At 42.0% G+C, this 27,348-nt stretch overlaps 1 protein-coding gene across 1 annotated transcript in view; it reads left to right on the top strand.

The window, feature by feature from the left end:
* Positions 1–27,348, top strand: part of LOC126281673 (protein O-mannosyl-transferase TMTC1-like) — a 568,931-nt gene that overhangs the window by 530,263 nt on the left and 11,320 nt on the right. Inside the window, exons 12-14 of the mRNA XM_049980827.1 lie at positions 13,148–13,359; positions 15,337–15,472; positions 21,262–21,409. Of these exons, the coding sequence (XP_049836784.1) occupies positions 13,148–13,359; positions 15,337–15,472; positions 21,262–21,409 (496 nt within the window). The remainder of the gene's footprint in view (positions 1–13,147; positions 13,360–15,336; positions 15,473–21,261; positions 21,410–27,348) is intronic.

Raw genomic sequence — 27,348 nt, 5'->3', positions numbered from 1 at the left:
AGCACAGAATACTGCAACAGTTCCCAAACAGATGGAAAAAGTAGTGTTATGGGGTTACCGTTGATGGAAGAAAATATGAAAACAGCCGCACTGTGTGCCTTCCACTGCATTTAGTGAACCCATACACTAGATGCACTTTGACCAACTGTACATCAGTAAATCTATCTGTAATGTTCAGGCGAAAAAAAGAAAAAATATCAACGAAACAGTACCGACCAGTACCGAATGCAGTCTCGAAGTTTAAGAGTAAAGTGAATTTTACTCTTGTTAACGACAAATGGAACAAGCGTTTCAAAATAAGAAACACAGTGCATACAGTAGACGTCTGCACCGTTATGGAGATATTTCCAGTGCAAAAGAGGTTCGAAGATAAATGAGGGCAAGGAACCAGACGAAATGCCATTACTCTGTAGCAAGCAATCTGAGGCTACGGTCCCTTATACCAAAACACTTAGAAAATATACCCGAACAACCTCCGAAATTTTGTGGGTGGAGTTCCGGTTCACCCTTTAGACGTAATTCACTAAGTCAATGAGTAGTGGAAAATTCTTCTCCATGCCATTGACTTCTAATAAATCAGAAATTTTGTACAGGAATTAAATCAGGATTTGCCACTAAAAATCTTCAATTTCCAAGATTCTAAATATGATTATTGCTATACATGATTAGTAAATCATATTTTTGTGAACTGATGTTCCACAGCTGCAATGGTTCAGTGAAAGACATGTTTATGTTCCTAGACCATCAACTGCTTTTATACATTTTATTTAAGTCGGTGTTAGTGTTTGTCCATAATGGACCATCTTCTGGCGCGGGTCAAAAAGTTTGTTATAGTATGCATAAGATATTAGCATCAAGGTTAACACTCAAGCATCAGTGTTGTTATTACATGTCACTATCGCATTATTCGATTAGCGACATGTAATGACAGCAATGATTCTTACCTGTTTAACTTCAGGGTACTTTGGGTAATGCGTCAGAATGCAAAACGCTATAAAGAAATCTTTAACCACCACCATGGACCATGTTCAGATCAAAATTAATTGCGAGTTTATAGTTTTGACAGCAGCTTGTGCTGTAGCTACATAAATATGATTTTCATAGAAAATGGCCAGCCAGGGTGGCAGAGAGGTTCTAGGCGCTACAGTCTGGAACCGCGCGACCGTTACGGTCGCAGGGTGAAATCCGGCCTCGGGCATGGATGTGTGTGATGTCCTTAGGTTAGTTAGGTTTAAGTAGTTTTAAGTTCTAGGGGACTGATGACCTCAGCAGTTAAGTTCCGTAGTGCTCAGAAACATTTGAACCATAGGAAATCATATATATTTTTCTTCCTTAAAACTGCTGCTGCCTTTGATTAGCTAGTCGTGGTCTAAGAAAGACTGCATTAATTTTTCTTCGATAAGTATTTCTAATGTGTGTGTGGATCAGGTAAGTTGATTGTCAATCTCTTTCTGAAGCAAACTCTTGGCGATGATCCAGTCTGCCCCTATGGTGATCCTAACATGTATTTAATTTACATCGTAAACGAAAAAAGTTACATGTGTCACTCACTTTTATTTTCTTCCTCGACGCGTTTCGAGGGATCATACACTGTTCTTCAGATTATCAGTGGGTAATACTCTTCGGGTTGTCTCCTCTACTCTTAGTTTTGATGCAAATAACTTGTTATGTGACTTTATATCATAATATGACACGGAATCATACATTACATGCTAAAACATTCTAATATTATAACGAAAGTGATGATGATGAGGTCCCATACTCCGAGGAGCGTAGGAGACGTATCGACTTGACGACTAGGCAAGATCTTAGAGGAGATAGTTTGCCATTACCTTCCTCCGACCGTAACAGGAGGTAATGATGAAGATGATGAAGACGATACAACAACACCAGGTCATCTCGAGGCAGGGAAAATCCCTGACCCTTCCGGGAATAGAAGCCGGGATCCCGTGCGCGGGAAGCGAGAACGCTACCGAATTTTTATAAATATACATCACATGTAAATGTGCTGTTGAGTGTCACTAGTGTGTTTCTATAACAAGTGAAAGCCATGGAAAGAGATCAAGTTCCGTGTGCCGCCTACACTATTGTTCTCGTTACTATTACAGACTTGCATTAAGCAGTGAAGTATCACAACTAATAATCGAATTTAATAAGGAGATCACGATTAACAAAAGTGGGCGTGATGTAGTTATGAAATCCAGAAGAGTTCAGATTTAAATTGGTGATTGAAGTATATCGAGCAGGCAAGATTTTCATTTATACAGTCAAACAAGCTTGTTTGCATATTAATAACAGGAAATGAATACACTAGCAATTATCATCCAGTTCCACTGGTTATTAAAAACCTCAATGAAGAAAAAGTTATAAAACTAATAACATTTTATGTTAGGAAATGCACTGAGTAGTTGAGATGAGTGCTTCATGCACCGTACTTTAGAAGCATTCTATTGTCTTCAATAATTTTTCAACATGGCACGCACCGGACGATAGAAATACTTCCAGATGAGTCAAATTTGCGACATAATCTTACGGACACAGGTTATTGCAATCACTGATGTTGCTATGTCGCATCACTGCTCACCTAAAGTGGAGGAAAGAGAGACACACATAGGGGAAATCTTTCACAACCCCCCTCCCACGAAAAAGAAAAGAAACAGAATAGGAAAATGTTTTGCAGCGAAGTTCACTTGATATTTTGTTTTAATTTCACAATGACCAGTCTAGGCATAATTCCTGTGCCACCAGGATCTTCGGAAAATTATTATTAAAACGCATTTATGTCACGAATACAATAGGAACACTTTCCGCTCTCGGGAAGCCACACCATGTTGCCTTGTCAAACACATAAAAAGGAATATATGAAATATCCATTGCACCAACTCCGTGGGTATTTTATACATTCTTTTTATCTTTTTGACAAGGAAACAATGTGTCGTCCCCTGTGAGTGGAAAGTGTTCTCATTGTATTGATGGCATGTATGACAGTTAAGATCTTTCTGAAGATCCGCTGATAACAGAAGGATTCTGTCGAAACCGTTCATTGTGAAATAGAATTAAAATAAAAGCAATCTTAACTGCAGGAGATTTCCTATTCAGCTACGGCGTACCGCTTCCTACGAAAAAACTACAGAAGGGAATCACATACCATGAGATCAAGCATCCTATGAGATTGTGGTGAAATAAGGGAACCGTACTGCCCTTACGCTGCCGCAGGTGGAGTGCTGTAATGTCGGTGGAATGTACACCACATAATTGAAAGAGAATGGTACCTGTCGGAACGGGGAACGCGAAACATAGTTGCTGCGTTGTCGCCACAACACTATTGTCGTAGGCTAACGAGCGAGGGAGCAAGCTATTATCTACAAGGAATCTCCTACCGGCAGCCACGTCAACAAGCAACTTCAGCTAGCACCAAAATAAACCTTTAGTTTCAACGCTTAAGTTAAAATTCAGCTCAAGTTGAAATAGCAGGTATAGTCTTATGAAAGCGTACAAATCTTTTTGGCAGCGAGGTCAGTTGTTAACAGTGACATCCCTCGTAGATATTACATATAAGAAGCTCTACAAAACTGACAGAAGTGGGGCTGAGTGATCACAGTGCGTTTAATTCAAGGATTCCTTCCCAGGAAGAAATGAACATGCTGTCGTAGTTAGTACCATGTAGAAGTACAGATAGAAGTAGATTTTCTTCTGTCCATCGTAAACAGAGGATCCTAAAAAGTACGTTGCTGGCGATCTCTACAATTCTGTTAAGTAAGTGTTACTTGGCTTCTCCTACAGCAAACTACCCGACAACTGTGATATCTTTCTGTTCATTTCATCCTCCTTCATATAAAGGAAGCTGTCACCACTCCCTTCATACAAACCAATCATTATAAACTGAAAAATATTGAGCGAGAAAATCATGCAAAAGTTCTTCTCCACGTAACTTCAAATGTTATCAAATGAGTCGCTCTCACTAATAAAACACTTATAACCTCATTTTGGATATTTTAGTACTTATTTAATTTACCTTTCTCGCTGAGCATGAGTCGCACCCCAACCTCATTAAGTGACCTTGATTTTTGCCATAACGTTCGCTGGAATCGTTTAATTCAAGAAACGTAGTATTAACCGCCATTTGTCACTGAAAAACAATAACAATTTGATGACCCTGGCAAAGTACATTCGGACGGGATTCTCTCCCTACATGATACTCTGTTGCTGATATGCAAGAATGGACATCAAATTGCCATCTTCATGTTGCGTGCCTCATGCCTTACTAATGTCCTTCAAAACTTCTATTAACGGAACGCACAAGGGCAACTATAGGTAATTTAAACATGATAATTAGCCAAACGCTACGTAAGCCGACTTCATGTTATCGGTTATTTAGTACTTGCACATACCCGTCTGTAGACACAGTGACCTTCACAAAGAGCGCTGTGTACAAAACGTTTCTCCCGGCTAACAGCCCTATAGCAGTCAGTAAATGCGAGCTATCCATTTGCTGACAGTGTTCTTTACAAAGCAGTGCTCTCAACTAACAGTGGCCATATATTGGGTCCGCCACAGCGATACAAAACCTCTACCAACGTCACTCGAATTAAGTGGGTGGATTCATGAGCTCCATCACAACAACCACAGAATCATCCTTCTTCTCTTTTGAGAGTTCGCATTGCGATGTATTGAAGAAACTCGTTTCTGGATGTGAAAGGAGGCACCTTCAAGACGGGGAGTAAATATTTAAGGAGATAGTAGATCTGAGGGAAATGTTTTGTTCACCTACATGTATACAAACCTATATGGTTGAGACTGAAGGCTTTCATTGCGACACATCAAATGCTCGATACAGCCATGATGTACGGACTCCCATGCAATCAATGAAATCTGAGTTTGTTTGTGTGGCCATCGTCCGCAGCAAGCACATAAATATTTATTTTGAAAATAAAACTGCCTTTTCCTGCTGCAGCAGGAAAAGGCAGAACATTTACAGTCAGTGACAATTTACTTCTGCATACGTATTTTTTACCTGCTGGTATCTATAAAACACATAACTATACTGAGAATGGTGTCGTCTATACCAGCGCGCATTAAATATTACAACTGTGGTAGTTCATTGCCAGAATGTATTAGGCCCAGAAATAGGGAAAGAACGTGGCGGTAATCCAAATTTACAGAGGGAGGGTAAAGTAAACAATGCCAAACGACTTAGTTACGCAGCGGGTTCTTAATCAATCACACTGAAAAAAGCGTTTTAAATACATAGTTACAGTGATCTCAAATTAAAACTGCCTCTGAAACAGGTTTCTCGAATATACAGTAAGAAATATAACATTGTCTGCTTTACTGTTCTCTGTCATGAAGTGAAAATAAGTGGTAAGAAAAAGAGAATCATGGTTTTTTTTTATTTTTTTAGCCATATGGACAAGTGCATTTCTGTAAAGTCAGCGAACTCGTCAGAACTAGAGATCGTAGGATAAGCGTAACCTGTTTTCTGCGCAGTGCAACTCAGTCCTGTCACAATGACTTTCTAACGAGATAAACTAAAACACACTATACAGGGTGGTCCACTGATCGTGACCGGGCCAAATATCTTTCGAAGTAAGTGTCAAACGAAAAAACTACAAAGAACGAAACTTGTCTAGCTTGAAGGGGGAAACCGGATGGCGCTATGGTTGGCCCGCTAGATGGCGCTGCCACAGGCCAAACGGATATCAACTGCGTTTCTTTTTTAAAAATGGGATCCCCCATTTTTTATTACATATTCATGTAGTACGTAAAGAAATATGAATGTTTTAATTGGACCGCATTTTTCGCCTTGTGATATATAGCGCTGTAATGTTCAAGCATATGGCTCACAATTTTAGACGAACAGTTGGTAACAGGTAGGTTTTTTAAATTAAAATACAGGACGTAGGAACATTTTATTTCGGTTGTTCCAATGTGATATATGTACCTTTGTGAACTTATCATTTCTGAGAACGCATGCTGTTACAGCGTGTTTACCTGTAAATACCACATTAATGCAATAAATGCTCAAAATGATGTCCGTCAACCTCAGTGCATTTGGTAAACGTGTAACGACATTCCCCTCAACAGCGAGTAGTTCGCCTTCCGTAATGTTGGCACATGCATAGACAATGCGCTGACGCATATTGCCAGGCGTTGTCGGTGGATCACGGTAGCAAATATCCTTCAACTTTCCCCACAGAAAGAAATCCGGGGACGTCAGATCCGGTGAACGTGCGTGCTTCGACGACCAATCCATGCTATTCAATACCGCTTCAGCCGCACACGAGCTATGTGCCGGACATCCATCATGTTGGAAGTACATCGCCATTCTGTCATGCAGTGAAACATCGGTAGAACATTACGTAGGAAATCAGCATACATTGCACCATGTAGATTGCCATCGAACAAATTGGGGTCCTTTATCCTTTCTCCCATAATGCCGCACCATACATTAACCCGCCAAGGTCACTGACGTTCCACTTGTCGCAGCCATCGTGCATTTTCCGTTGCCCAATAGTGCATATTATGCCGGTTTACGTTACCGCTGTTGGTTAATGACGCTTCGTCGCTAAATAGAGCGCGAGACAAAAATCTGTCATCATCCCATAATATCCCTTGTGCCCAGTGGCAGAACTGAACACGGCGTTCATAGTCGTCGCCATGCAATTCTTGGTGCATGGAAACGTGGTATGGGTGCAATCGATATTGATGTAGCATTCTCAACACTGTAGTTTTTGAGATTCCCGATTTTCGAGCAATTTGTCTGCTACTGATGTGCGGATTAGCCGCGACAGCTAAAAAACTTACTTGGGCATCATCATTTGTTGCAGGTCGTGGTTCACGTTTCACACGTGGCTGAACACTTCCTGTTTCCTTAAATAACGTAACGGTCCGGGCATTTGATGATGTCGTCTAGGATACCGAGCAGCATACATAGCACACGCCCGTTGGGCATTTTGATCACAATTGCCATACATCAACACGATATCGACGTTTTAAGCAATTGGTAAACGGCCCATTTCAACACGGATAATGTACACGAAGCAAATACCGTCCGCACTGGCGTAATGTTACATGATACCACGTACTTATACGTTTGTGACTATTACAACGCCGTCTATCACAAAGCGAAAAATGTGGTCCAACTAAAACATTCATATTTCTTTATGTACTACACGAATATCTAATAAAAATGGGGGATCCTATTTAAAAAACCGCCGAGTTTCGATCTTTTTAGTTTTTTGGTTTGATGCTTATTTGGTGAGATATTTGGCCCTGTCACTATCAATGGACCACCCTGTATGTGACAGAAAAAGAGGAATGGTTATGAAACTGAAGAAGTGTGACGATACAATGCTACAGAAAGGCGGTGGAAAATCTATTGCAGTTGAGTGTGACTTCAGTCAGTATCCGGCGGAAACTGCACCCCGTGTTACCACAGATAACACATAACAGCCCAATCTATTCTGGGAATGCAGGATGTGTGAGGGGCCCATTTTTACTCTGTCTCATGAAAGCAGAATACGGAGTAGTCCACCCAGCCGGTGTCCTCTAAAGATGTCAGCGCGTAGAAGCGCGCAGGTAACAGACGCGTAGATGGTGATGTGAGAGTGTAAGAATTGCACCAAGCTGGCTTAGTCTTTGTATTGAAAATTCGAATTCAAGTGAGTTGCCAATGGCTTTAAATCGCCAAAGCACGTAGCAGATAGTGATTAACGGCTAACAAGCAAATTAACGAACATACGTTTAGAATGCAACAAGTAACGCAGCCGAAGTTCGTCACGTTTAAAATTCTTGTCCATGATATATGAGGTACAAATTTTAGTCACAAGTCATCCTCTTCTGTATTCTCTTTGCAATCATCGCTGAGTTGCAATTTATTAAGATCATGTTTACCTGCATACATGTAGCACGTCTTGGAAATTAATCGTGCGGTTCCTAGCTTGCAATCGAATTGTATTTCAGCCCCAAACAGTTCGCTTGGCATACACTCTTGGCGGGAGCCGAAGACGCACGTAGCACTTTGTCATCGTATCATAATTCTATTGCCAGTAGAAATGCCTTAAAATGAAAGCTGAATTGATTGATTGAAAGCTTACTACAGAGGGAAAAGCTTCTGTAAATGTCAGTGAAATTAGAATTATTTTTTAAAGAAATATTAATAGACGAGAATTCATCCGCACCTCACTCCATTTCGTGAGTCATACATTAAATAATGCTTCCTTTGTCAGGTACGAACAGAAGCTTGAGAGTGGTCATAACGTATCTAAGAGCAATGTATGTAACGCTTTGCTGGAAGTAACAGGCACAGAATCAGAACAGTTTGAATTCAATTAAGAGGTGTTTCAAATATGTGATATGTAAAACTACTTTACCTGTGAAACGGCAGTGATTCTTAGAGGGCTTTGATTGTGTAAGGAATGGAGGTAACATTTGTTAAATGAAACTTGTGAATTACCCTAAGTTTTTCGGAAGCGAAGTAACTAAGTTCGATGGTTTTATATTGCTTTGTGAAAAGCTGTAAAGAAACATTCGTATAAAGGTAATTCCTAAGTTAATCCGCGGAGATTAGTAGCAAGTAGATCTAAATTTTACAGAAACTATTACATACCTGTTACATAGTAAATAGATGAATTGCGTACTGTTTGTTGATGTTTGAGTAATTATTTGTATACGCTGCGAATAGCTGTTAATTATGTGGTAGAGGGAATCTGTTTGTACAATATAATTATCCTTGTTCATTTCACGATCTAATGGTGTAAAATGTGTCTTCTTGCAAGTCTCTTTGCGAGCTGTAATTTACCGAACTTCATCTTCGCGGTATGTATATACTGCTACATATTGTATCTGATAGCTGGCCGGAGTGGCCGTGCGGTTCTAGGAGCTACAGTCTTGAGCCGAGCGACTGCTACGGTCGCAGGTTCGAATCCTGTCTCGGGCATGGATGTGTGTGATGTCCTTACGTTAGTTAGGTTTAATTAGTTCTAAGTTCTAGGCGACTTATGACCTCAGAAGTTAAGTCACATAGTGCTCAGAGCCATTTGAACCATTTTTTGTATCTGATACGAGTCGTACATCATGCGTTTGATGCACGCAACACAAGGTTTATTTCACTTCTTTCAAATACATGTAAAAATTTAACGGTATGCTTCTTAGAATATTCTTACATATAAAGGCAAACGTCTTCTAGAATGTTCTCTTAATTCTGTTCCCAGTTACTTGAAGGTTGCACTTAACTCCAACTCGTTTTAGAATTTTTCTTTTTTGGATGTTTCTTAGGTATAATGAAGGCTGTATTACACCACACGAAGAGTGATGGCCAACAGTGTTTTGCTGACCATATCTTCGTATTCTAAAGTTAACGCAATTGATGTTCTGGGACTGGAGTCTTTGTAGGTATGTGTTACTGTAATTGCTCAAAGGTGACGTATACCAAGTGTTCGTCGGTCATAATCATGGGTAATTTCGCTTCCAGCTTACTAAACATGAACAGTTATTACGTCATTTTGTAGTTATTTGAATCACTATTTACCGTCATGACGCCCCTTCCTTCTGACTTGCGAAAACGTAGTGGAGTCTTGTTAAACTTTTTTCACTATGGTAGTAGTGTTGCATCTCTATGGTATTCTGTTCCTTTCACGCAGCTCCATCAGTGAGAACAAAAAAAAAGGTTTCATATTCTGACTGGGCATATATCAAAGCAAGCGTAGCTGAATTATATGGTTACGTTGTCCCATGCTGCTTCAGATGTATGCCTAGATCATCATTCATAGTGGATGGTGAGTGGGGACGTGCTGTTTCTCGGCGGCTCACGACAAAATGTTTTCAGTTGACGAGGCATCTAAAGAAGGTGCTGACAAGGACCGCTTGGAAACATCCTCTGTTTGGAGATTCACCAAGATAGCATGGCCCACGTGTGGTCTTGTATAAGGCCACAAAACATTAGAACCAGAGGCTACTGAACAGAAGTGGAGAATATCGTGGGTAGCAAGTGACAGCCGATACGACAACGTCCATATGATGGAAAAATGTGTTCTTTTCTGAGCCTTAAATTTGGATAATTCCGTCATGATGCAATCTCTAGAAACGGGACTTACCTGGAAAGATATCCTGGTGCTCATCCCATTTCCGCTGGTCTTGTTGAGAGCTAAACTGTCAGCGCTACGTGTTGCCCAGTCAGAGGAACAACCATCGCCGTACTGATTGTCCGTGGTGTTCCACACGCTGTCGCGATATCCGTGCAGATACGCGTCTTGCACAAAACAAGATCTTTTCTTGACTGACGCTATCTGACGTCGCTGTACTTTTCTGCAAGACCGAGTGAACAAAGTGTCCATCCTGTCACGTGATAGTTGTGATTCTCCATGACGTTGAGTAAGGCACTAGTGGACCCATCGATTGTATGTTTGCACAATAATCGTGGCTTGCTGACCAATGATAGAGAGTAATGTCGTGGAATTACGTAACGGAAATCTCGATAAATAGCTTCCGACATTGCTGTCGACACTTCTTATCGCAAGTGGCATAATACGATCATGACACGGATATCCAACATTCAAATGCGAGTTTTGTAAGAAAACTGCTGCATAGTTTCTCTTTAAGTACACAGTGTACTCCTTGCTACTTTTTCGGATGACGTTGAAAATGATGTTAATTTCCACACCCAAGCAAGTCGCACATTTGATGCCAGTTTGACATTTATTGCATTACTCCATTATGATGTTACAATATGAATGACTACATATGTAATCTACCTAATAAATGACTCAATAATGAACGGTATCATCTCCAAGCATTATACTTTTATTTCACGAACAAAGGATAACAATCAATTACAATATTTCTCGAAATAGAAGCAAATTTCTCGGCAAAGTTAAAACTACCAAGGAACTAAACGGTGCAGAGTAAGCGTGTGTTTGGAATCCACTTACCCAGACAGATTTAATGCGTCGGCTAGTCTTAAAAGCTATTTTACGTAATTCACGGTATATCTAATCATCATACAGGGTCGTCCCTGGAAAGCTGGAAAGTTGTTGCAGGGTAGGTCGTCTTGAGAATTAATTGTTAAGATAAAAATTTGATATATTGGACCGTTACCGTGATAATTACAACTGAAGACAGCCAATCAGGCGAACTGCCCGCCAGACATTTAGTGTCAGTTTTTCTCGTAGGGTGGTTGATAACGCACGAGAGTGCTGAGCCTTTGCCTGGGGCTCCATTCTTAGTACCACTTCATATCCAGTTTTGTATCGCTGTCTTGGTCGGTTTTAGGAAACCAAACGAAGTAAACATTTAGCGATACCGTCTCAGAGAGGCTGCTTCAATTTGCGCACAACGACCTGATTGGCTAACTTCAATCTAATAAACTCCGAAGCGACGCAATGTAAGTAATTGTTTCTTAACATTTATTTCTCAGTACAAATTACCTTGAAACACCCTTACAAGCATTAGAGATTGTTTCTAACCACCCTGCATAGTAATACCTTGTACGTACCGTTAGTAGTCACAAATAGTAATTTGATCTGGTGTTCCAGATGCAGAAATCAAGTATAATTACACTATAACCGCCTTTAATCCTACAGAAATTTTCGAGATAATCCCTTGATTATCATGATTATAGTTACATAATAACTTCTTGTGACACAGTTGACCTCACTTCATCATTGTAAAAACAATGTAAACCGTTGAGCCGCTATTATGATCCAGAATGATCTCATTCTGGAAACATCCCCAGGCTGTAGCTAAGCCATGTCTCTGCAATATCCCTTCTTTCAGGAGTGCTGGTTGTGCAAGGTTCGCAGGCGAGCTTCTGTAAAGTTTGGAAGGTAGGAGACGAGGTACTGACAGAAATAAAGATGTGAAGATGGGGCTTGAGTCGTGCTTGGGTAGCTCAGATGGTAGAGCACTTGCCCGCGAAAGGCAAAGGTCCCGAGTTAGAGTCTCGGTCCGGCACACAGTTTTAATCTGCCAGGAAGTTTCACTATTATAATGCTTTGAACACCACGTAATCCTGTAACACTCACATCGTAATACAGCAGAATTAGTTGAAGATAGACTATCATGATTTTAAACATTACGACGAATCTGGAATAAAGCAGTATTTTCCAAGGAAATGATGCAAGACTCAAGTCTCACTCTTCAGAACACATTCCCCTGAGTGGAATTCACTGATAGAACCAGACTGATGCGATGTTTTCTAGACTTTCCAGCAGCGCTAGGCGGACTGTGGGTGTGGGAAAATTACCAGCAATCGGGTGTACACTAGATTTCAACCTAAAATATTATAATAGAGAACATAAAATAGATTTCGTTGGATAGCCTGAACGGCATACTGTGGTAAACTATTAAAATGTTGAAAAGTCTTTGAAAACTAGGAGGAGAGGTATCTACAAAATATAAGACCATAAAACGACCCGAAGAGGGGTGATGGGGGAGGCAGTAGGAGGCCATACACAAGCAAGCAAATGTGCTGGGAAATGCATTCAGATAATCAAACTTAGCTAAAATCGATTTATTCCATTTATGTTTCAGTTCTATGTGCTACTAGGAGATGGCTTCAAGGCACGATAAATCTCTAGGTCTTCCAGAAAATTGACAACATTCCCGTTACGTCCCAAGTCAAAACTGAAGACCGACTCAGAACCGAATCAGATGACTGTGCATTAAACCTGACCTAAAATGGTCCATCCGTCTGGTCGATATACGTACAAGGGCAGGCATTACAGGTAATTCACCAAACACGCGGAGACTTGAAAGGATCACCCTTCATTTCTTCACTATGCCTGAACCTCACCCCAATATGCCTGGGAATCAAATATGCCGAAATAATCTTGTATGTCGAAAGTTATTTGCCAACACAGCATGAAACCCTACCGTGTTGTGGAACTCTAAGATACCAAATTGACCTCCTTTGTATTCAAGATTGTCACTTTCTCTTATTATTTTACGACAGGGCCTCATATGATGATGTAACCAAATTGGAAACAGATCGTGCTTTGTAATGAAGTAACCATGCAGGAGCAGTGGTGTTTTTATTTAAGATCTATTCCTGCTCTTAAAATTTGCAGTATTAACGAACAACATGCTGAATACTAAGGATTTAACTGCTCCAGCAAACATGTTGTGCAGTAAGTGTATTGCTCATGTGCAGGAGGGACAACCGCACGGAGGATGCGGCTGTGATGCTGGAGCGCTGCATCCGGCTGGACTCGGGCTACACGCCGGCCTATCTGCTGCTGGCGCGGCTGTACGCAGGCGCCGGTCTGCAGGCCAGGGTGGGCGAGCTGCTGCGACAGTTGGTACGCCTGCAGCCGCTGTCAGCCGACCGGCTCGCCGACTACGGCGATTGGTTGCTGCAGCAAGGTAGGCAACCCACGGTGTCTCCAACAGGGTAACATCTGCTTCTTCTCAACAGAATCAGTACACTGTGCGACGAATTGTTTTGATATTATGAAATAGGTTTCCGCAGTAGAAGTCAGTTTACATAAAAGATTTTTGGTATGGTACGGCGTCTAAATGGAAATAGGTAACGCTGAATAAAACCAACATTTCGGCAATAATACAGCGACCTTCATCGGCGTCTATTTCTCTGCCAGTTGCCACTGAAAACGCCATTGTAACTGCGGTCGAAACGTCAGTTTCATTCAGTTAATAGTTCTTTCACAACAAGATGCAGTAGCATGCACAGCCGCAAGGAGCGGCCCGTGGTTGGAGGCTCCAAGTCACGGACTGCGAGGTCCCTCCCGCTCGAGATTCGAGTCCTCCCTCGGGCAACGGGGTGTGTGTTGTTCTTAGCGTAAGTACGTTTAAGTAGTGCGTAAGTATAGGGACCGATGACCCTAGCAGTTTGGTTTTTTAGGAATTCACACACATTTGACCATTTAGCATGCACAAAAACTTTTATATTAAGAGATGGGTTTTACTTCAAAAATCTCCAACATTTGTAGTGAATAGATGGTGTAAATCTGCTGATGCTAGAATTATTTAAAATAACGATTTCAAGAGAATATTGTTTTGCTTTTGCCAATTTGGGAAGCCAGCCTTCATTTAAAATCCGGAAACGTGTATACCACGTGAAATAGTGTTTATATAAACAAAAAGATGCAACTTAAAAGCTGCGAAACCCGTAGTGTGGGTGTAGAATCGACTTAAGTAAATACAACTACAGTGACTACTAGACTTTTTATTCAATTTTGTGTTTAATCGTTTTAACACCTATATTTAAACATCTGTTTCGTGTTTGAATTGTAAATCAATCATGCATTTTTCCATGTAATTCTAACCACCCCTCCCCTTCCCACACTCCTAAGACTTAGGAGTGCTACCAACTGTAGCATACTTCTATGCTAAATAATGGCATCCACCCACCAAATACAGTCACGTTCCAAAACTTTGTACAATACCTATACTCTATCCGTCAGTTCCTTCCCATTCATTCATTTGACATTAATTTCACAGGAACATCTACCCGATCCCACATATCAGTTCTAATACCTCCTACCCCCCCCCCCCCTCCCCGTCCATCCCCCCCTCCCGTCTCTCATCCTCCCGTCATCCTATTTGTGACAAGTAATATCAAGAGATCTCGCCACCATAGTCCCTATATCACGTTAACTGCCTCGTATCATCACTTTTTATTTCCTTAATCAATAGATTTTTGCTACTTGTGACAGATCTTAGTCACAGAGTAATGATTTCCGTCACAGGGGAAAACTAAATGACAAGATACATTTCAAAAAAGAAGTGGAACAGTAAGTCCCCCCCCCCTCACCCCACCTTTCACCAAATCCTTTTCGGGTGCAAATGTAATAGACTAGTATATCGAAGCCACAAGCCACGAAATTCATGATCAATGCACGTGTATGAAGGCCGTTATTACGGCCAGAGGTGGTTGTTCTGGGTACTGATTTCTCGGGATCTATGCACCCAAACTGCGTGAAAATCTAATCACATATCAGTTCTAGTATATTTGTCCAATGAATACCCGTGTATCATCTGCATATCTTCTTGGTGTAGCAATTTTAATGGCCAGTAGTGTATTTCCCTCTATTCCGTTGCACCCTAAATTACAGGCATGGTCCGAAGACGATCCATGTCGGGTCGAAACCACTCACAACTTCCAAATAAAAGTATTTTTTTGCTGAAAATGCTGTTCTACACAACATCTAATAACAGTTCATTGTGATCGCTGCTATGGCCAATATGTTTACATATATGTTCTGCGCAAGGTGAAATCCTTTCGTGTGTGATAAAATCCACATGGCCAGATAGCCCTATGCCCGCACAGTATTGAGATGGACGGAGCGGAACTAGCAGAGCGTATTGTTACTCTGCCTGCAGGTCGGCGGATGGAGGCGCTGCAGCTGTACCAGAGGGCGCTGGCCGTGTCCTGCACGCACCGGGCCGCGCTGCTAGGGGCGGCCAGGATCCTGCGATCGCAGGGCCAGCTTGCGCGTGTGCACCAGCTGCTGCTCAGGTGAGGAGGCCTTATTGTGCATTGAAAATCAGAGATGTTGCAGTCTGCACAAGGGATGTGGACCAATGGCTGTATTTGGAAGAGAGGTCTCTGTCCTGTGTTTCATATTGACGGTAGCGAACGAAGAATAGTGTGCCTGCCTCATTCCACAGGTGTTAACACGTAAAAGTCACTCTTGTGTTCAGATTTGTAACAGATAACGAAGTTCTACCCTGACCCATTCGGACACGCACGCGCAATGTTATGCCGCTTCGGGGTTCGGCGAATCGCACCAGCCGCCTTATCCACCTGCCCGAATACTCCCGGCGGATTAACGACGAGGGCAGGTGGCCTGCCAGCCTGGCTGTTGTTTTTAGGCGGTTTCTCACTTCGCAACCTGTGATTACCGGGCTAGTACCCACGTTTCGTCCTAGTTACACAATCAGCAGACATTTCGAAAATGTTCTCACACTTACACGGGCTAACACTAGACCCAGACAGATGGCGTGCACAGATTCCGTCCCAGGGGGGAGACGGTGCCAGCAGCAAGGGAATCCGGCCATCCTGTAGCACGAACGTTGCCAACTCCCGATTAACATGCACACCCCGTCGTGAGGATAAAGAATAAGGCCATGAAAAAAAAAAGAAGAACCAGTTTCCACTATAAGTAGTCGTTATGAGAATCTTATCTTTGTACAATAGTAGATTGTCACGTCGCTGTCGAGCGCTGGTACATAAATATTCAAAGTCACATTTCGTTTGAATGATATATCCGTCATCAGATTGTAAAACTTATTTTATTTCATATTACGATCATGAGTTAGACCTTAAGCCGTTATCAAGTTCAGCAATATTGCATACAGTTAGACTTCACCACGTGTAGTCGTGGACAGGATCTATTGGGCTACATGTCGCAGCGTGTAGATAAGTACAAAATCAAACAAATGTGTGGCAGACAGGTAGCACACATGTTTTCCAGCCATAAAACAACTGGACAATTGGCAGGAAAGCATGTCTTCTACCTGCTTGCCACAAAGATCTTTCATTTTGTGCTTATCTACATAAGAGACCGAAACCGGTAGTGTGATAATAAAAGAACTTTATAACTTAAGCGGTATTTTCAACCTCTGGTATAATGCTCAGTTGCGGATGTTCCACCAACAGGATTCTTTGAAATTGCAAATAGTATAAACTTACCAACAAAAGTAAACCTACAATGAAACCTGGGAATTAAATGTCTCTAGAATGAAGACCGTTAGATATGTGCAAAAACGGTATGTGTAGAGTGAAAGCTGTAAGAATTTTATACAGGTATTATATATAACGTTCAAAATAGTCTATAAAGCTGGTAATAGATAGCACTGAAGTCGCAATACGTAATGCCTATTAATAATACACCGCAGTTCAGTGAGGTCAGTTCCACCATTAGAACGAGAACGGAGCTTAGCGTGCTGACTGATGTGGTTTAAATGATGTATTCCATTGAGCGACGAGTTTTTTTGCTACTGAAGTACCACAGGTTGCAACACAGTTATCGGGCAACAAGGCGTAGTTTTCAAACACGATTTTATGTCCCAAAAGAATCCGACGGGAAAACCATACGCAGGCTCGACGACAAATATCAATGGGCAGGCAGCGTGGTTGATGACCCAGCGGGAAATCATCGCCACAACTAAACTGTAGTTACACCTGAAACAGTCGTCACGGTTTACGGAATTATTCAGTGATATTCAAGGAAACCTATCTGAATACTTGCAACACAGACTGGTTTAAAGTGATCCAGCATGCATAACATACCGAGACAGGTCCTGCAAGTGCTAAGATAGAGCCTACACCTATCTCCATTCAAAATCCAACGCTATAAGGCTATACCAGTACGAACTACCCGCAGAGGACTAACTTTGCGAACTAGATTCTCACAATGATTGATAAGAAGGATTTGATGGAGTCTGCATCTCATTCATAGATGAAGCACACCTCCGCCTCAATAGAGTCATTAAGACAAAAAAAAACCTAGCGATTTTGGGGTATCGACAATCCACATTTTTCTGAATCGAAAGCACTATATTCTCAAACAGTTACTGTTTGGTCTGTGGCGTGCTGCCGAGATTAATAATGCACTGCTGGTCGTTTTTGATGTGAGAAACCACCAGTAGTGAACGTTACGTTGGAAGTTTGGAGCAATGTGTCGTCACACAGGTAGCGTTGGAGGCTGGACCAGCTGCTGAGTGGTTTGTGCAAGAAGGGGCCACAGCACATCGCACCGAACAGCTGTCTGACTTTCTTAATGATCAATTCGGAAACAGAGCCATTGCGTTGGATTATAGCAAAGTTACTGACGCAAGGTGGATTGGCTTCCATATTAGCCCGACGTGACTCTTTGTCACTACTTTCTGTGGGGCATATTGAAAGACACTGGTAACTGGAAGCATCTAGCCACGCTGGACGAGCTTGAATAAGCGATCTGTGTGGAACCCTTTTACACTGAGACACTATCGAAAGTGATGACAAATTTCATTGTTCGTTTGCACCACCTCCTATCTGCTAGAGGTAAATATTTCGAATAGCCTAAGATGTGGCTGCAAAAACTGATTGCAGAAGACGAGTTTAATTTTGCAAGTTGATACTGTACGAGCTGCACGGAGAACCGCGACATCTCCTAGCAACTTTTCAAGCAGTTTTGAAACTTGTGTATAAAATTCCTACAGCCTTTACACTTAACATACCTTTTCTTGCATTCATCTATTTGAGATATTTAATTTTGAAGTTGTATAGCTTTCTGATGTGTGGTAAAAATCACATTTTCTTTGCTTCCTGTAAATAATGTAGGTGACACTCAGGATTGGGACCTACACCTGTTACTACTGGCCGCCTATTCCCTACAGGGTATTACGAGAAGCGATCTAAGATCGTGGTCGCCGGCCGAGTGGCCGAGCGGTTCTAGGCGCTTCAGTCTGGAACCGCGCGACCGCTACGGTCGCAATTTCGAATCCTCCCTCGGGTATGGATGTGTGTGTTGCCCTTGGGATTAGTTAGGTTCAAGTAGTTCTAAGTCCTAGGGGACTGATGACCTCAGATGTTTAAGTCCCATAGTGCTCAGAGCCATTTGAACCATATGATCGTGGGACTTGCGAGCGGCAGGTCACCAGTCCCTCCAACCATTAGTGCCTGTAGATGAATCCTGTTTCCACTGTTTCTTCATTCAAGCAGTTCCTCATTTGCACTCCCAACGTCAGATATGAATCCGAGGGAGTCGCGGAATCGAGCGCAGGTCTTTCCGCAGCGAAGACAACGGCACTAACCGCTCCGCTACGGAGACGGTGCTGATCCACGTAAATAATTTAATAGTGCGTGGACGATTACATCAGAACGTGAAAGACTAATAGCTATGAGCTGAGAAAATATTCTTATCCGAGAGTTTCTGTTCTTCACTATAATTATCCTAAAACCACTGGATAGCGCCTGCCGTAAACTATAAAATATGGATATTCTTTTACTTAAAATATTGCTTTACTTTTGATATACTGTACATTTTATTGCTCTGAGAAAAGGAAATTCATTGGTTATGTTACTGACTATGATCAGTGGCAAAGCCTACGTTTGTTACACTGGGAGTCAGCATACATGAACAAAATATACAGTAGCCTTCTATTAGCACAACAGCTGCATATTATTTTTCAACCACAGAATAATTATTCTGTAATACCTATTTAATTTTCACAGCAAATCGTACCAGTAGAGCAAGTACAAGTAAATCACACGTATCATTCAGCCTTTTTGCTTCGACTGTCGACTCTCGCTCCAGTCCTCATTCGGAAACAACCGACTAACATTTGCTGCAGCACCTGCTCGAAGAACTTTGATGTTCTATAATACCGCAGCGAAGTCGCATCTGTTGTTGATTAGTGAGCAATGTAGGCAGTAGATATATGGACCTGGCACACGTTTGCTAGATAAGCTACTTACACTGTTCCTAAGCAGTCGCTTTTATGATGCTTATTACGAGGAGAACACGACGAATGCCATAACCCGACTTCCCAGAAACGTCGCTCATCGAAAGAGATGTAAAAATAGGAACATGTGTCTCAGCTTATCCATAGATGCTCGACGGTTTCAGATAAAACGAGTTCAAAGTTGACGATGTATTATACATTATGACTTCTAGCGAGTAAATGAGTCAATCGAAGCGGTCGCACAGTGTCTAGCGTCGTGACTTCACATCTTTCGGACCCGTGTTCAAAACTCGATTATTATTTTTACTTTATTTTCTTTTATCCACCCATGTCCGAAGGAGATTAGTAAACGAGTGTATTCCAGTGTATAATTAACTAACTTTGCCCTTTCTCGTCTACTGATTGTATGTCTGAGGAATGAATTAAGAAAAAAGAATGAAAAATTATTTGAAGCCGTTTTCAGAGAAATTCATGCAGAGTATCTTCATTCATGTTCAACTGCAAGAACCAGTTTTCGCTAAAGCGATCTGTTATGCTTGGTTTGCCGTGAAATTATTACCAACGTCGAAATCTTCAGCAGCATTAACGAAGTTCCTTCCCGAGTGAGATTTATACGATAAAATATCACTGTGGCAAACCTACCTTCGAGCAGTGCTTGTGGTGTTCGGAATTTCTGTTTCGAATATTTCTACGGCGGGTATCATCCAAGGGAATGCATAAAATCTTCCTTAAGAATAAACATAAGAATAAAATATAGGAATTCATGGATGAATGAAGTATAAGAACATGGGGATGTAAAAAGGTTGCAGACCGTGAGAATACCACACAGACATATATTATATAATAAACGTATCACTTTCATAAAACTTTGGGTCGGTCTTGCAAGTGTGGCTCGTGTAGCCGAAGCTGTTAACGTGAGCGTTCGTGAGAAGTGGGGAATCTGGAATCGTGTCCCGGTGCAGAAAAAGTTTTCGTGTGCCACCAATAGGTAATGTATTCATACCTAGAATAGCTAAAGTTAGAAAGGTATCGAAACTGCGAATAAATTTCAGAACTGCAGTATAGCTGCAAGGTCGTCACTAATGTCTGTTTCTTCAGACAATGAAAAAATTAAGGAAAAAAGACTTGTGAAAGCCAGTTGTAATTTTGCATTTAATATGAAACACTTCTAACCCCTAACTTGATAAGAGACATTTGTGTAGTGATCGTGTGCGGACGTGAGTAGACATATGAAATGTAATGAAATAGATAAAAACAATAATCAGATTTCGAACACTGGGCACAAGGGTGAGGTGCCGCGTCACTAACTTCTTTGGCGCGCTAAAAGACATCTATATTGCATAGAAAACTTTGACTGTTGTATTCTCAGAAACGGTCGTTTATCTTCGGATAAGCCGAGACATATATTTGCTTATTTTGACTCCTTTTCCGCTAAGCGAATTTTCTTGGATATCCGATTATGGCTATTGCCTTGTTCTTTTCGTTAGACGAAATCGTACTAAAAATGACGCTGTGACAAGAGCGGCAGAGGGCCGAAGGGAAAAGAGTTTCCTTCGTGAGCAGGTGAAAGAAACACAAGAGAAACGAGAACTCATGTACATCTTTTGCTTGTCCTGCTTTCTAGTTTGTATCTTTTTACAGTCAGTATTCTGCACCCTTTTGTTCCTGCGACCATGGTAGCAGCCTATCTCACCACCTCCTCTGTATGGCCCTGGATGTTAGGTATTCATGGTATTTTAAGACATTTAAAGACACTCTAGTAACAGAGCAACGTTTCGACATGCATCACTCTTTTGATAACTGAATGATGCAGCACTGTGTAGCAGAAGGTGAGACGTGCGGCGGTTTGCTTCGCAGGAGCCTGGCGATGTCTCCGCAACACCGTGGCGGCCTCGTCTACACGGGGGACCTGCTCTTGCGGTCGTGGCAGCTGGGCTCCGCCTACCACCAGGAGAACGTCCCTTCTCATCCTCCTAGAAACGCGGACGACACCTACAGCGAACATGTGAGTGGCTGCATGGGTTTCTTCTCCGATACCGAAAAATATGTACACTATGTCTCAATTAATGACCATCTATCTGAAACAGTGAAGGTCTTTCTTTCCCTTTTGTCCAGCAGGTACCACAAAAATGTGTCGATGCAATGACTCGTAGATAGCCCCCTTATAACATAGAAAAATTGAGGCGATACGATATGCGATACAGCACGTTGAGTTACGAGCAGGCAATGTTAAGTAGTTGACGTTGGGTCGTAGTGTGTCAACGTTATTGAGTCACAAATTGCAGTGGAGCAATGTCTCTAAATCAAGTATTCTAGACGTCCACAGACTGTTTTGAAGAGGATAAACGTTCATGTTAAGTACATACAGCACACCTTGACTCTCTAGAAAAACGCCGCCTTCCATAACTTGATTGACATGAAAAACCTGGTCAGTTCTTTCCTGGAAAAGGTAACTACGGAAGTCGACGTTTGGTGGTGTCAATAAGAATCTACCACAAAACGACAACTTGAAGAATATGTACCTGATGGTTTACAAAGATCGAAGAAGATAAGAATGTGACGCACGAGGAGGACGACATACCGAGGAAAGACTCTTCTGAAAGTTTCACATTGTTATACGACCTTTATGTGGGGACGACTAAGTGGAACACCTATAGTATTAAACCGTGTCTTACCTTTGACTTATTTTTTTTTTTTTTTACTAATCCAGCCTCGAAACTTTTGGTACTGACGGGGTATATTCGACAGACGCGTAATCCCGTCTGTAAACTTCTCTCTCTAACAGTGTATAATGCTTTTATTTTCCATTTCTGTTAATCACAGTAAGTGGCCTGACATTCTTCCGACTGAGAACAATGAACTTACAGATATGTACAACTTATCGTGTCACTTGCCAAGAATTAAATCTTCCTGAAGACGACGTGCACACGAACCCTTCTCTCGCTGATGCATCTAATAACGGTCAACTGCAGCAAATGCACACATTCTTTGCAGTTGGTCCTAAAAGTGGTTTCGAAAACTACAATGATTACATGGGTGAAGACGTTCTACATCGTTAGCGAACTATGAATGAAAATACAGACATTCATTTCACGTCAAACGCGTGTAATGAGACATTGGTTCCAGTTGAGGGCGTATGTTTGGCAATCGTTAACAAAGCGCTGGTACAACTAGGAATGTGTGCACCGATTCGGTTTCATATGACCTTTAAGAGAAACAAACTTTGATGACGAATTGGTTACACTTATTCACTCGAATCTTCCTAAACTGCTTCAAGAACAACGCATAGCGAATGATTGAATTATGCACGCAATTAAAAGACAAAGAGACGGCCCTTATATCCTAGACGCGTCCGACGGCATAAGCAAGACTTTCGTCATTTCGCTTACCCTGGCATTCATTAGATCACAAAAAAAATGTAGCCCTGCCAATGTCATAATCTGAATTTGCTGCAAGGATTTTGGGTGGAATTGCCACTGAATATGTTAATAATGGAGATACCAACATGCAGTATCAACAAAAATTATGGGATGGATAAAGTACTGTGTCCAAGCTCCTAATCACACAACAGAATATTGAGAAGAAGTGAACAGCTCTTCAAAGAACTCTACTTGATATATCGTATTTAACAGCCACTGATGAACCTAATGCATATCAAATATCATCGCTTTTAAGGTGACTCATATAGAAACTGACTCTGAAGACGAAAGTAAATTGACAACTACAACACGATGCATCCATTGAGAGTTTCGGAAAACCGTTGCAGGATACTGCGGAAATAGAAATCGACTAATCCACACAACGTATCACATTGTCAAAACTTCTATAAAATGAGTGCAATAATAGATGAACTCACTGAAAAAGTTTTCGCAAATATCGCACCGAATAACAGAACTCATCCGTGGCTCGCGCATTTGTTATATTACCATCCGTAAACAACAATGTCATTGTCTTCAGTTTCAGCATTCAAAACTAAATACCAGGTGATGTAACGACACAATAATGAATAGTGATGAAATTGTCGCTTACACAACTGAACTTAATTCACTGTGTTGCTTTACCAAACATGCCGCCGCACTGTTCAACAATGAACATCCGCATTCTTGTCATTCTGCCTTAAAAAAGACATTCACCCTGGCATTGTAATGGTACCAGGCTTTTAGTGAAAAATATGATGAACGTCATGAGGGAAGTTACAATATTAAACGGATAATTTACAAACGAAGGTATGCTGCCACGCATCCCAAAGATTCCTGTATACGTGTCATACCAGTTCAAACGCTTCCAGTTTGCGACGAAAATGACCATCACAAAACACAGTGTCAATCTTTATAAGTGTGTGGTCTTTACTCGTATTTGGAAAATCCCTGATTCTCCCACGAACAGCGGTATGTGGTCTCCTAACGCATCGGAAAACCTTTTGATTATTCCTCTACGAACCAGTTGGAGAAAAAATTGTACTGTGTGTCCAAAATCACTTACATAAACAAACGTCAAAGAGAAATACTTCCTTTCTTTGAGCGGCATTGCAATTCAAGCCTTTCACTAGATAATCATGTAATGAAATTCACATCAACATTCGTCTGCTAATTAGTCATTGTGGTTCTTAAGGTTCAGACTCCCAGCCTCCACGACAGAAAATTATAAAGCGCTTACGCGCAGTAGCAATGAGTGATAGGGATACTTGTTACAGTAGAACTTAAATGTCAAAAGCATCTCCTTTAATTCAATAAGGAAGTGTGAAAATCTTCTAGACTCGCTGCATTGAAATTTCAATTTTTCCTAACTATTATTTCTTAAAAAAAATATAACATCACCCTTGTTGCTAATAACGCTAGTTTTCATTTTTATAAATTACAACGTCAGTAAGGCATCAGAACGGCAACAGAATATCAAGAAATCCCAACCTGCGTCGAGAAATCAACAAATCGACGCCGGTGAATCCAAACCGATATTTGCATGTTACAGCCGAGGAAATGTCAAGACAGCCAGATGTTAGGATTCATATTACATCCAAAACAATACATCCGGGTTCATCCCATGAGAACAGTAGTGACCCACGACCTTGATGTAATCCAGTACAGAGATAAGATCCTGTCCGGGAATCCTGAATTAGGTTATCCACGACTTCCCGAAACAGCATCAGGCAAATGCCGGGATGGTTCTTCTAAAAGGGTACGGCCGAATTCCTTCCGTTTCCTTCCCAATCCGATGGGACCGAAGGAACCTCACACTTATTTTCATTGAAATGGTAATAATTAACTTGTCCCAAAACGTGTAGATGTCGGTACTCCTAGGTGCATGTGATAATTCAAAAAAAATTTTCAAATGTGTGTGAATTCCTAAGGGACCAAACTGCTTAGGTCATCGGTCCCTAGACCTGCACACTACTTAAACTAACTTAAACTAACCTATGTTAAGACAAACACACACACTCATGCCCGAAGGAGGACTCGAACCTCCGGTGGGAGGGGTCGCGCAGTCCATGATATGATGCCTCAAACCGCGAGGCCATTCCCCCACTCATGTGATAATTTTTACGCTGTTGCAGCCATACAGCCTCATCCAAAAAAATTCATCAGCGCAGTAGAACGAGTTGCTCACCAAAAAATCCTGTAGGCTTTTCTTCAACTAAACATTTTGTACTTAAACATTTTATGACTGTCTGTTCATGAATAATGGATACCTTTCTGAACCAAAGTAAATGACTTCAAATGCTTATGAAGACCATTTTTACTTCTAATACTGATACAGTTGGTTTGAATAAGAGTTACAGTTTTAATGACAAATTTCATAAAGGAATAAATATACTGGGCACCTGTGACAGTATCCGTAGTTCGCTAAACAGGCGTTTGCGGGATTCTTTTGAGCCCACATCACAAAGTACTATCATAACACATTTTTGGCGCTGGTGAACCTTAGCCCTCAAGGGAAAAAATGTACCATACTGCATTATGTAAGCGCAGTACCTTGTAACATATCTCTAACATATATGTAACATGCTCCTCCCATTTGAGTTTGTTATAAAGTTCTAATCCCAAGAATATGACTGTCAACTTCTAAATTGTACGTACTGTGTTGCTTAAGAAATGTCTCCTTCCTAATGATATCTTTGATGTCGTCAGAGATACAGTATTTGAAACATTTTGAAGCATTCCCTGTTATTTAGTAATATTCTAAATTACTTAAAAGTATATCGTGGTTTACACAATCAAAAGATACCATCAGCCTATAATTTATTGTCTGAGTATTTAAGCAAATTACGCCTTATGTTTATATAACATTCTCAGTATACTCACCCTTTCGTTGGATGATGTTGATGATGATGTTTGGTCCGAGGGGCACTCAACTGCGCGATTATCAGCGCCCGTACACATTCGCATCCTTTGCTCAGTCCAATCTCGCCACATCCAAGAATGATGATGATGAAGTGATAAGGACAACACAAAGACCCAGACATCTCGAGGCAGTTGCAAATCCCTGACCCCGCCGGGAATCGAACCCGGGACCCCGTGCTCGGAAAGCAAGAACGCGGCCGCGAGACCACAAGCTGCGGACATTTAGTTGGAAATCCGATCTGTATCTGTGAAAATACTTCACTTGTTATTTTATGATTGTCTTTGCGATCGGTCTGCAACTGCGATGAATCTTTTAAATGGTTTCGTGATGCCTTCAGATACCATTCTCTTTATTCCAAGTACGATTGCACAATTTCAGTCTAAGGCAATTGCTCGAAAGTAACGTGCTGCTAAAATAGGGAAAAATCTGTGCTAAGACTTGAAAGTGGCTCAAGAACGAAACTGTACACAATTGTTTATGAAATAAGGATGGCAGCTGAAGGCATCACGAAATCATTCAAAAAACCTTGTCTGTTGTTAGGAGCGTCTCGAACCACACCTGACCTGAACAGAAAATGCGAAACCTCGTACAGGCACAAGCACGCGCCAGCACCATTACTCCATTAACATATGCGGAGAATGGAAGAATCGGCACTTCTCACTGCGCGGGGGGGAGGAAAAAGCGCTGCTCGGAGACAGCGAGCCCTCGCAATCAGGCGGCGAGGCGGCGGCGTCCTCTGGCCGAGGGCGCCCTCCACCGCATTCCGGCACGGCGCGCTGGAGCAGCGAGTACCGGCCCATCCGTTCCCCGCCGCTATCCAATTAGGCGCTATTCTCGGAACGACCCGCATCTGCTTCCCCCGCAACGCCGGGGAAGTCCCGAATTCCTGCCGGCGCCCGCCGCCCGCATGCCGCGCCATTTGCTGCTCCTGCAGTTTGTCTTCTCGTCAGACAGTCGGCGCTTTCGCACGCGCCAGAATTCTTTTGTGCGCGCTCGCCTCGCCCTTAAGGCCTCCCTGCCCGGGGAAAGGAGTTGCCGCTGGCTCGTCCAGCACGGGGCCGCGGTCGGGCCCCGGCAGCCTGCGGGAGCCTCCTTTCATCTTGCGCACACTAATCAAGTTCCCCACATCTCTTTGTGTCTGCCGCGTGTCCTACGGCTGCGCGAGCAGCGACAACGGCGGGACGAGACGAGCTCTTCTGCGGCACCGGGGAAATATTAATTAAATACGGGCTGGTGTGGGGAGGAGACACCGCGGCAGAGCGGAGTGCGTTGGGTGACGCGAGGGCCGTTTCCATTCAGGAGCACCGCGAGAGAAAATTTGTGCGTCTCGGGTCGTGCGTTACTGTTACCACCGTGCGAAGTCTGTCAGTCTTAAAAATTCACATTGTAGTGAACGACAAGTCTGTGAGAAAGTTGGTGAATAACATTCAGGCTCTCTGACCGAAATTTAATATGCTATCCTCAAAAAGATCAAGGCAACTCTTTCATGGTTCGTTTGAAACAGGAACTTCCAGTCTCCTTCTCCTACACTGTCCAAAACGGATTGGAACACCAACTCCAATATCGTCGCTAACGACACGAGAAAATTAAATTTTCTATTGTTTT

This window comes from Schistocerca gregaria, chromosome 7 (assembly GCF_023897955.1).
Source record: "Schistocerca gregaria isolate iqSchGreg1 chromosome 7, iqSchGreg1.2, whole genome shotgun sequence".
Taxonomy (NCBI): Eukaryota; Metazoa; Arthropoda; class Insecta; order Orthoptera; family Acrididae; genus Schistocerca; species Schistocerca gregaria.
Note: the sequence above shows the minus strand (reverse complement) of the source record. Positions and strands in the feature narration are given on the sequence as shown.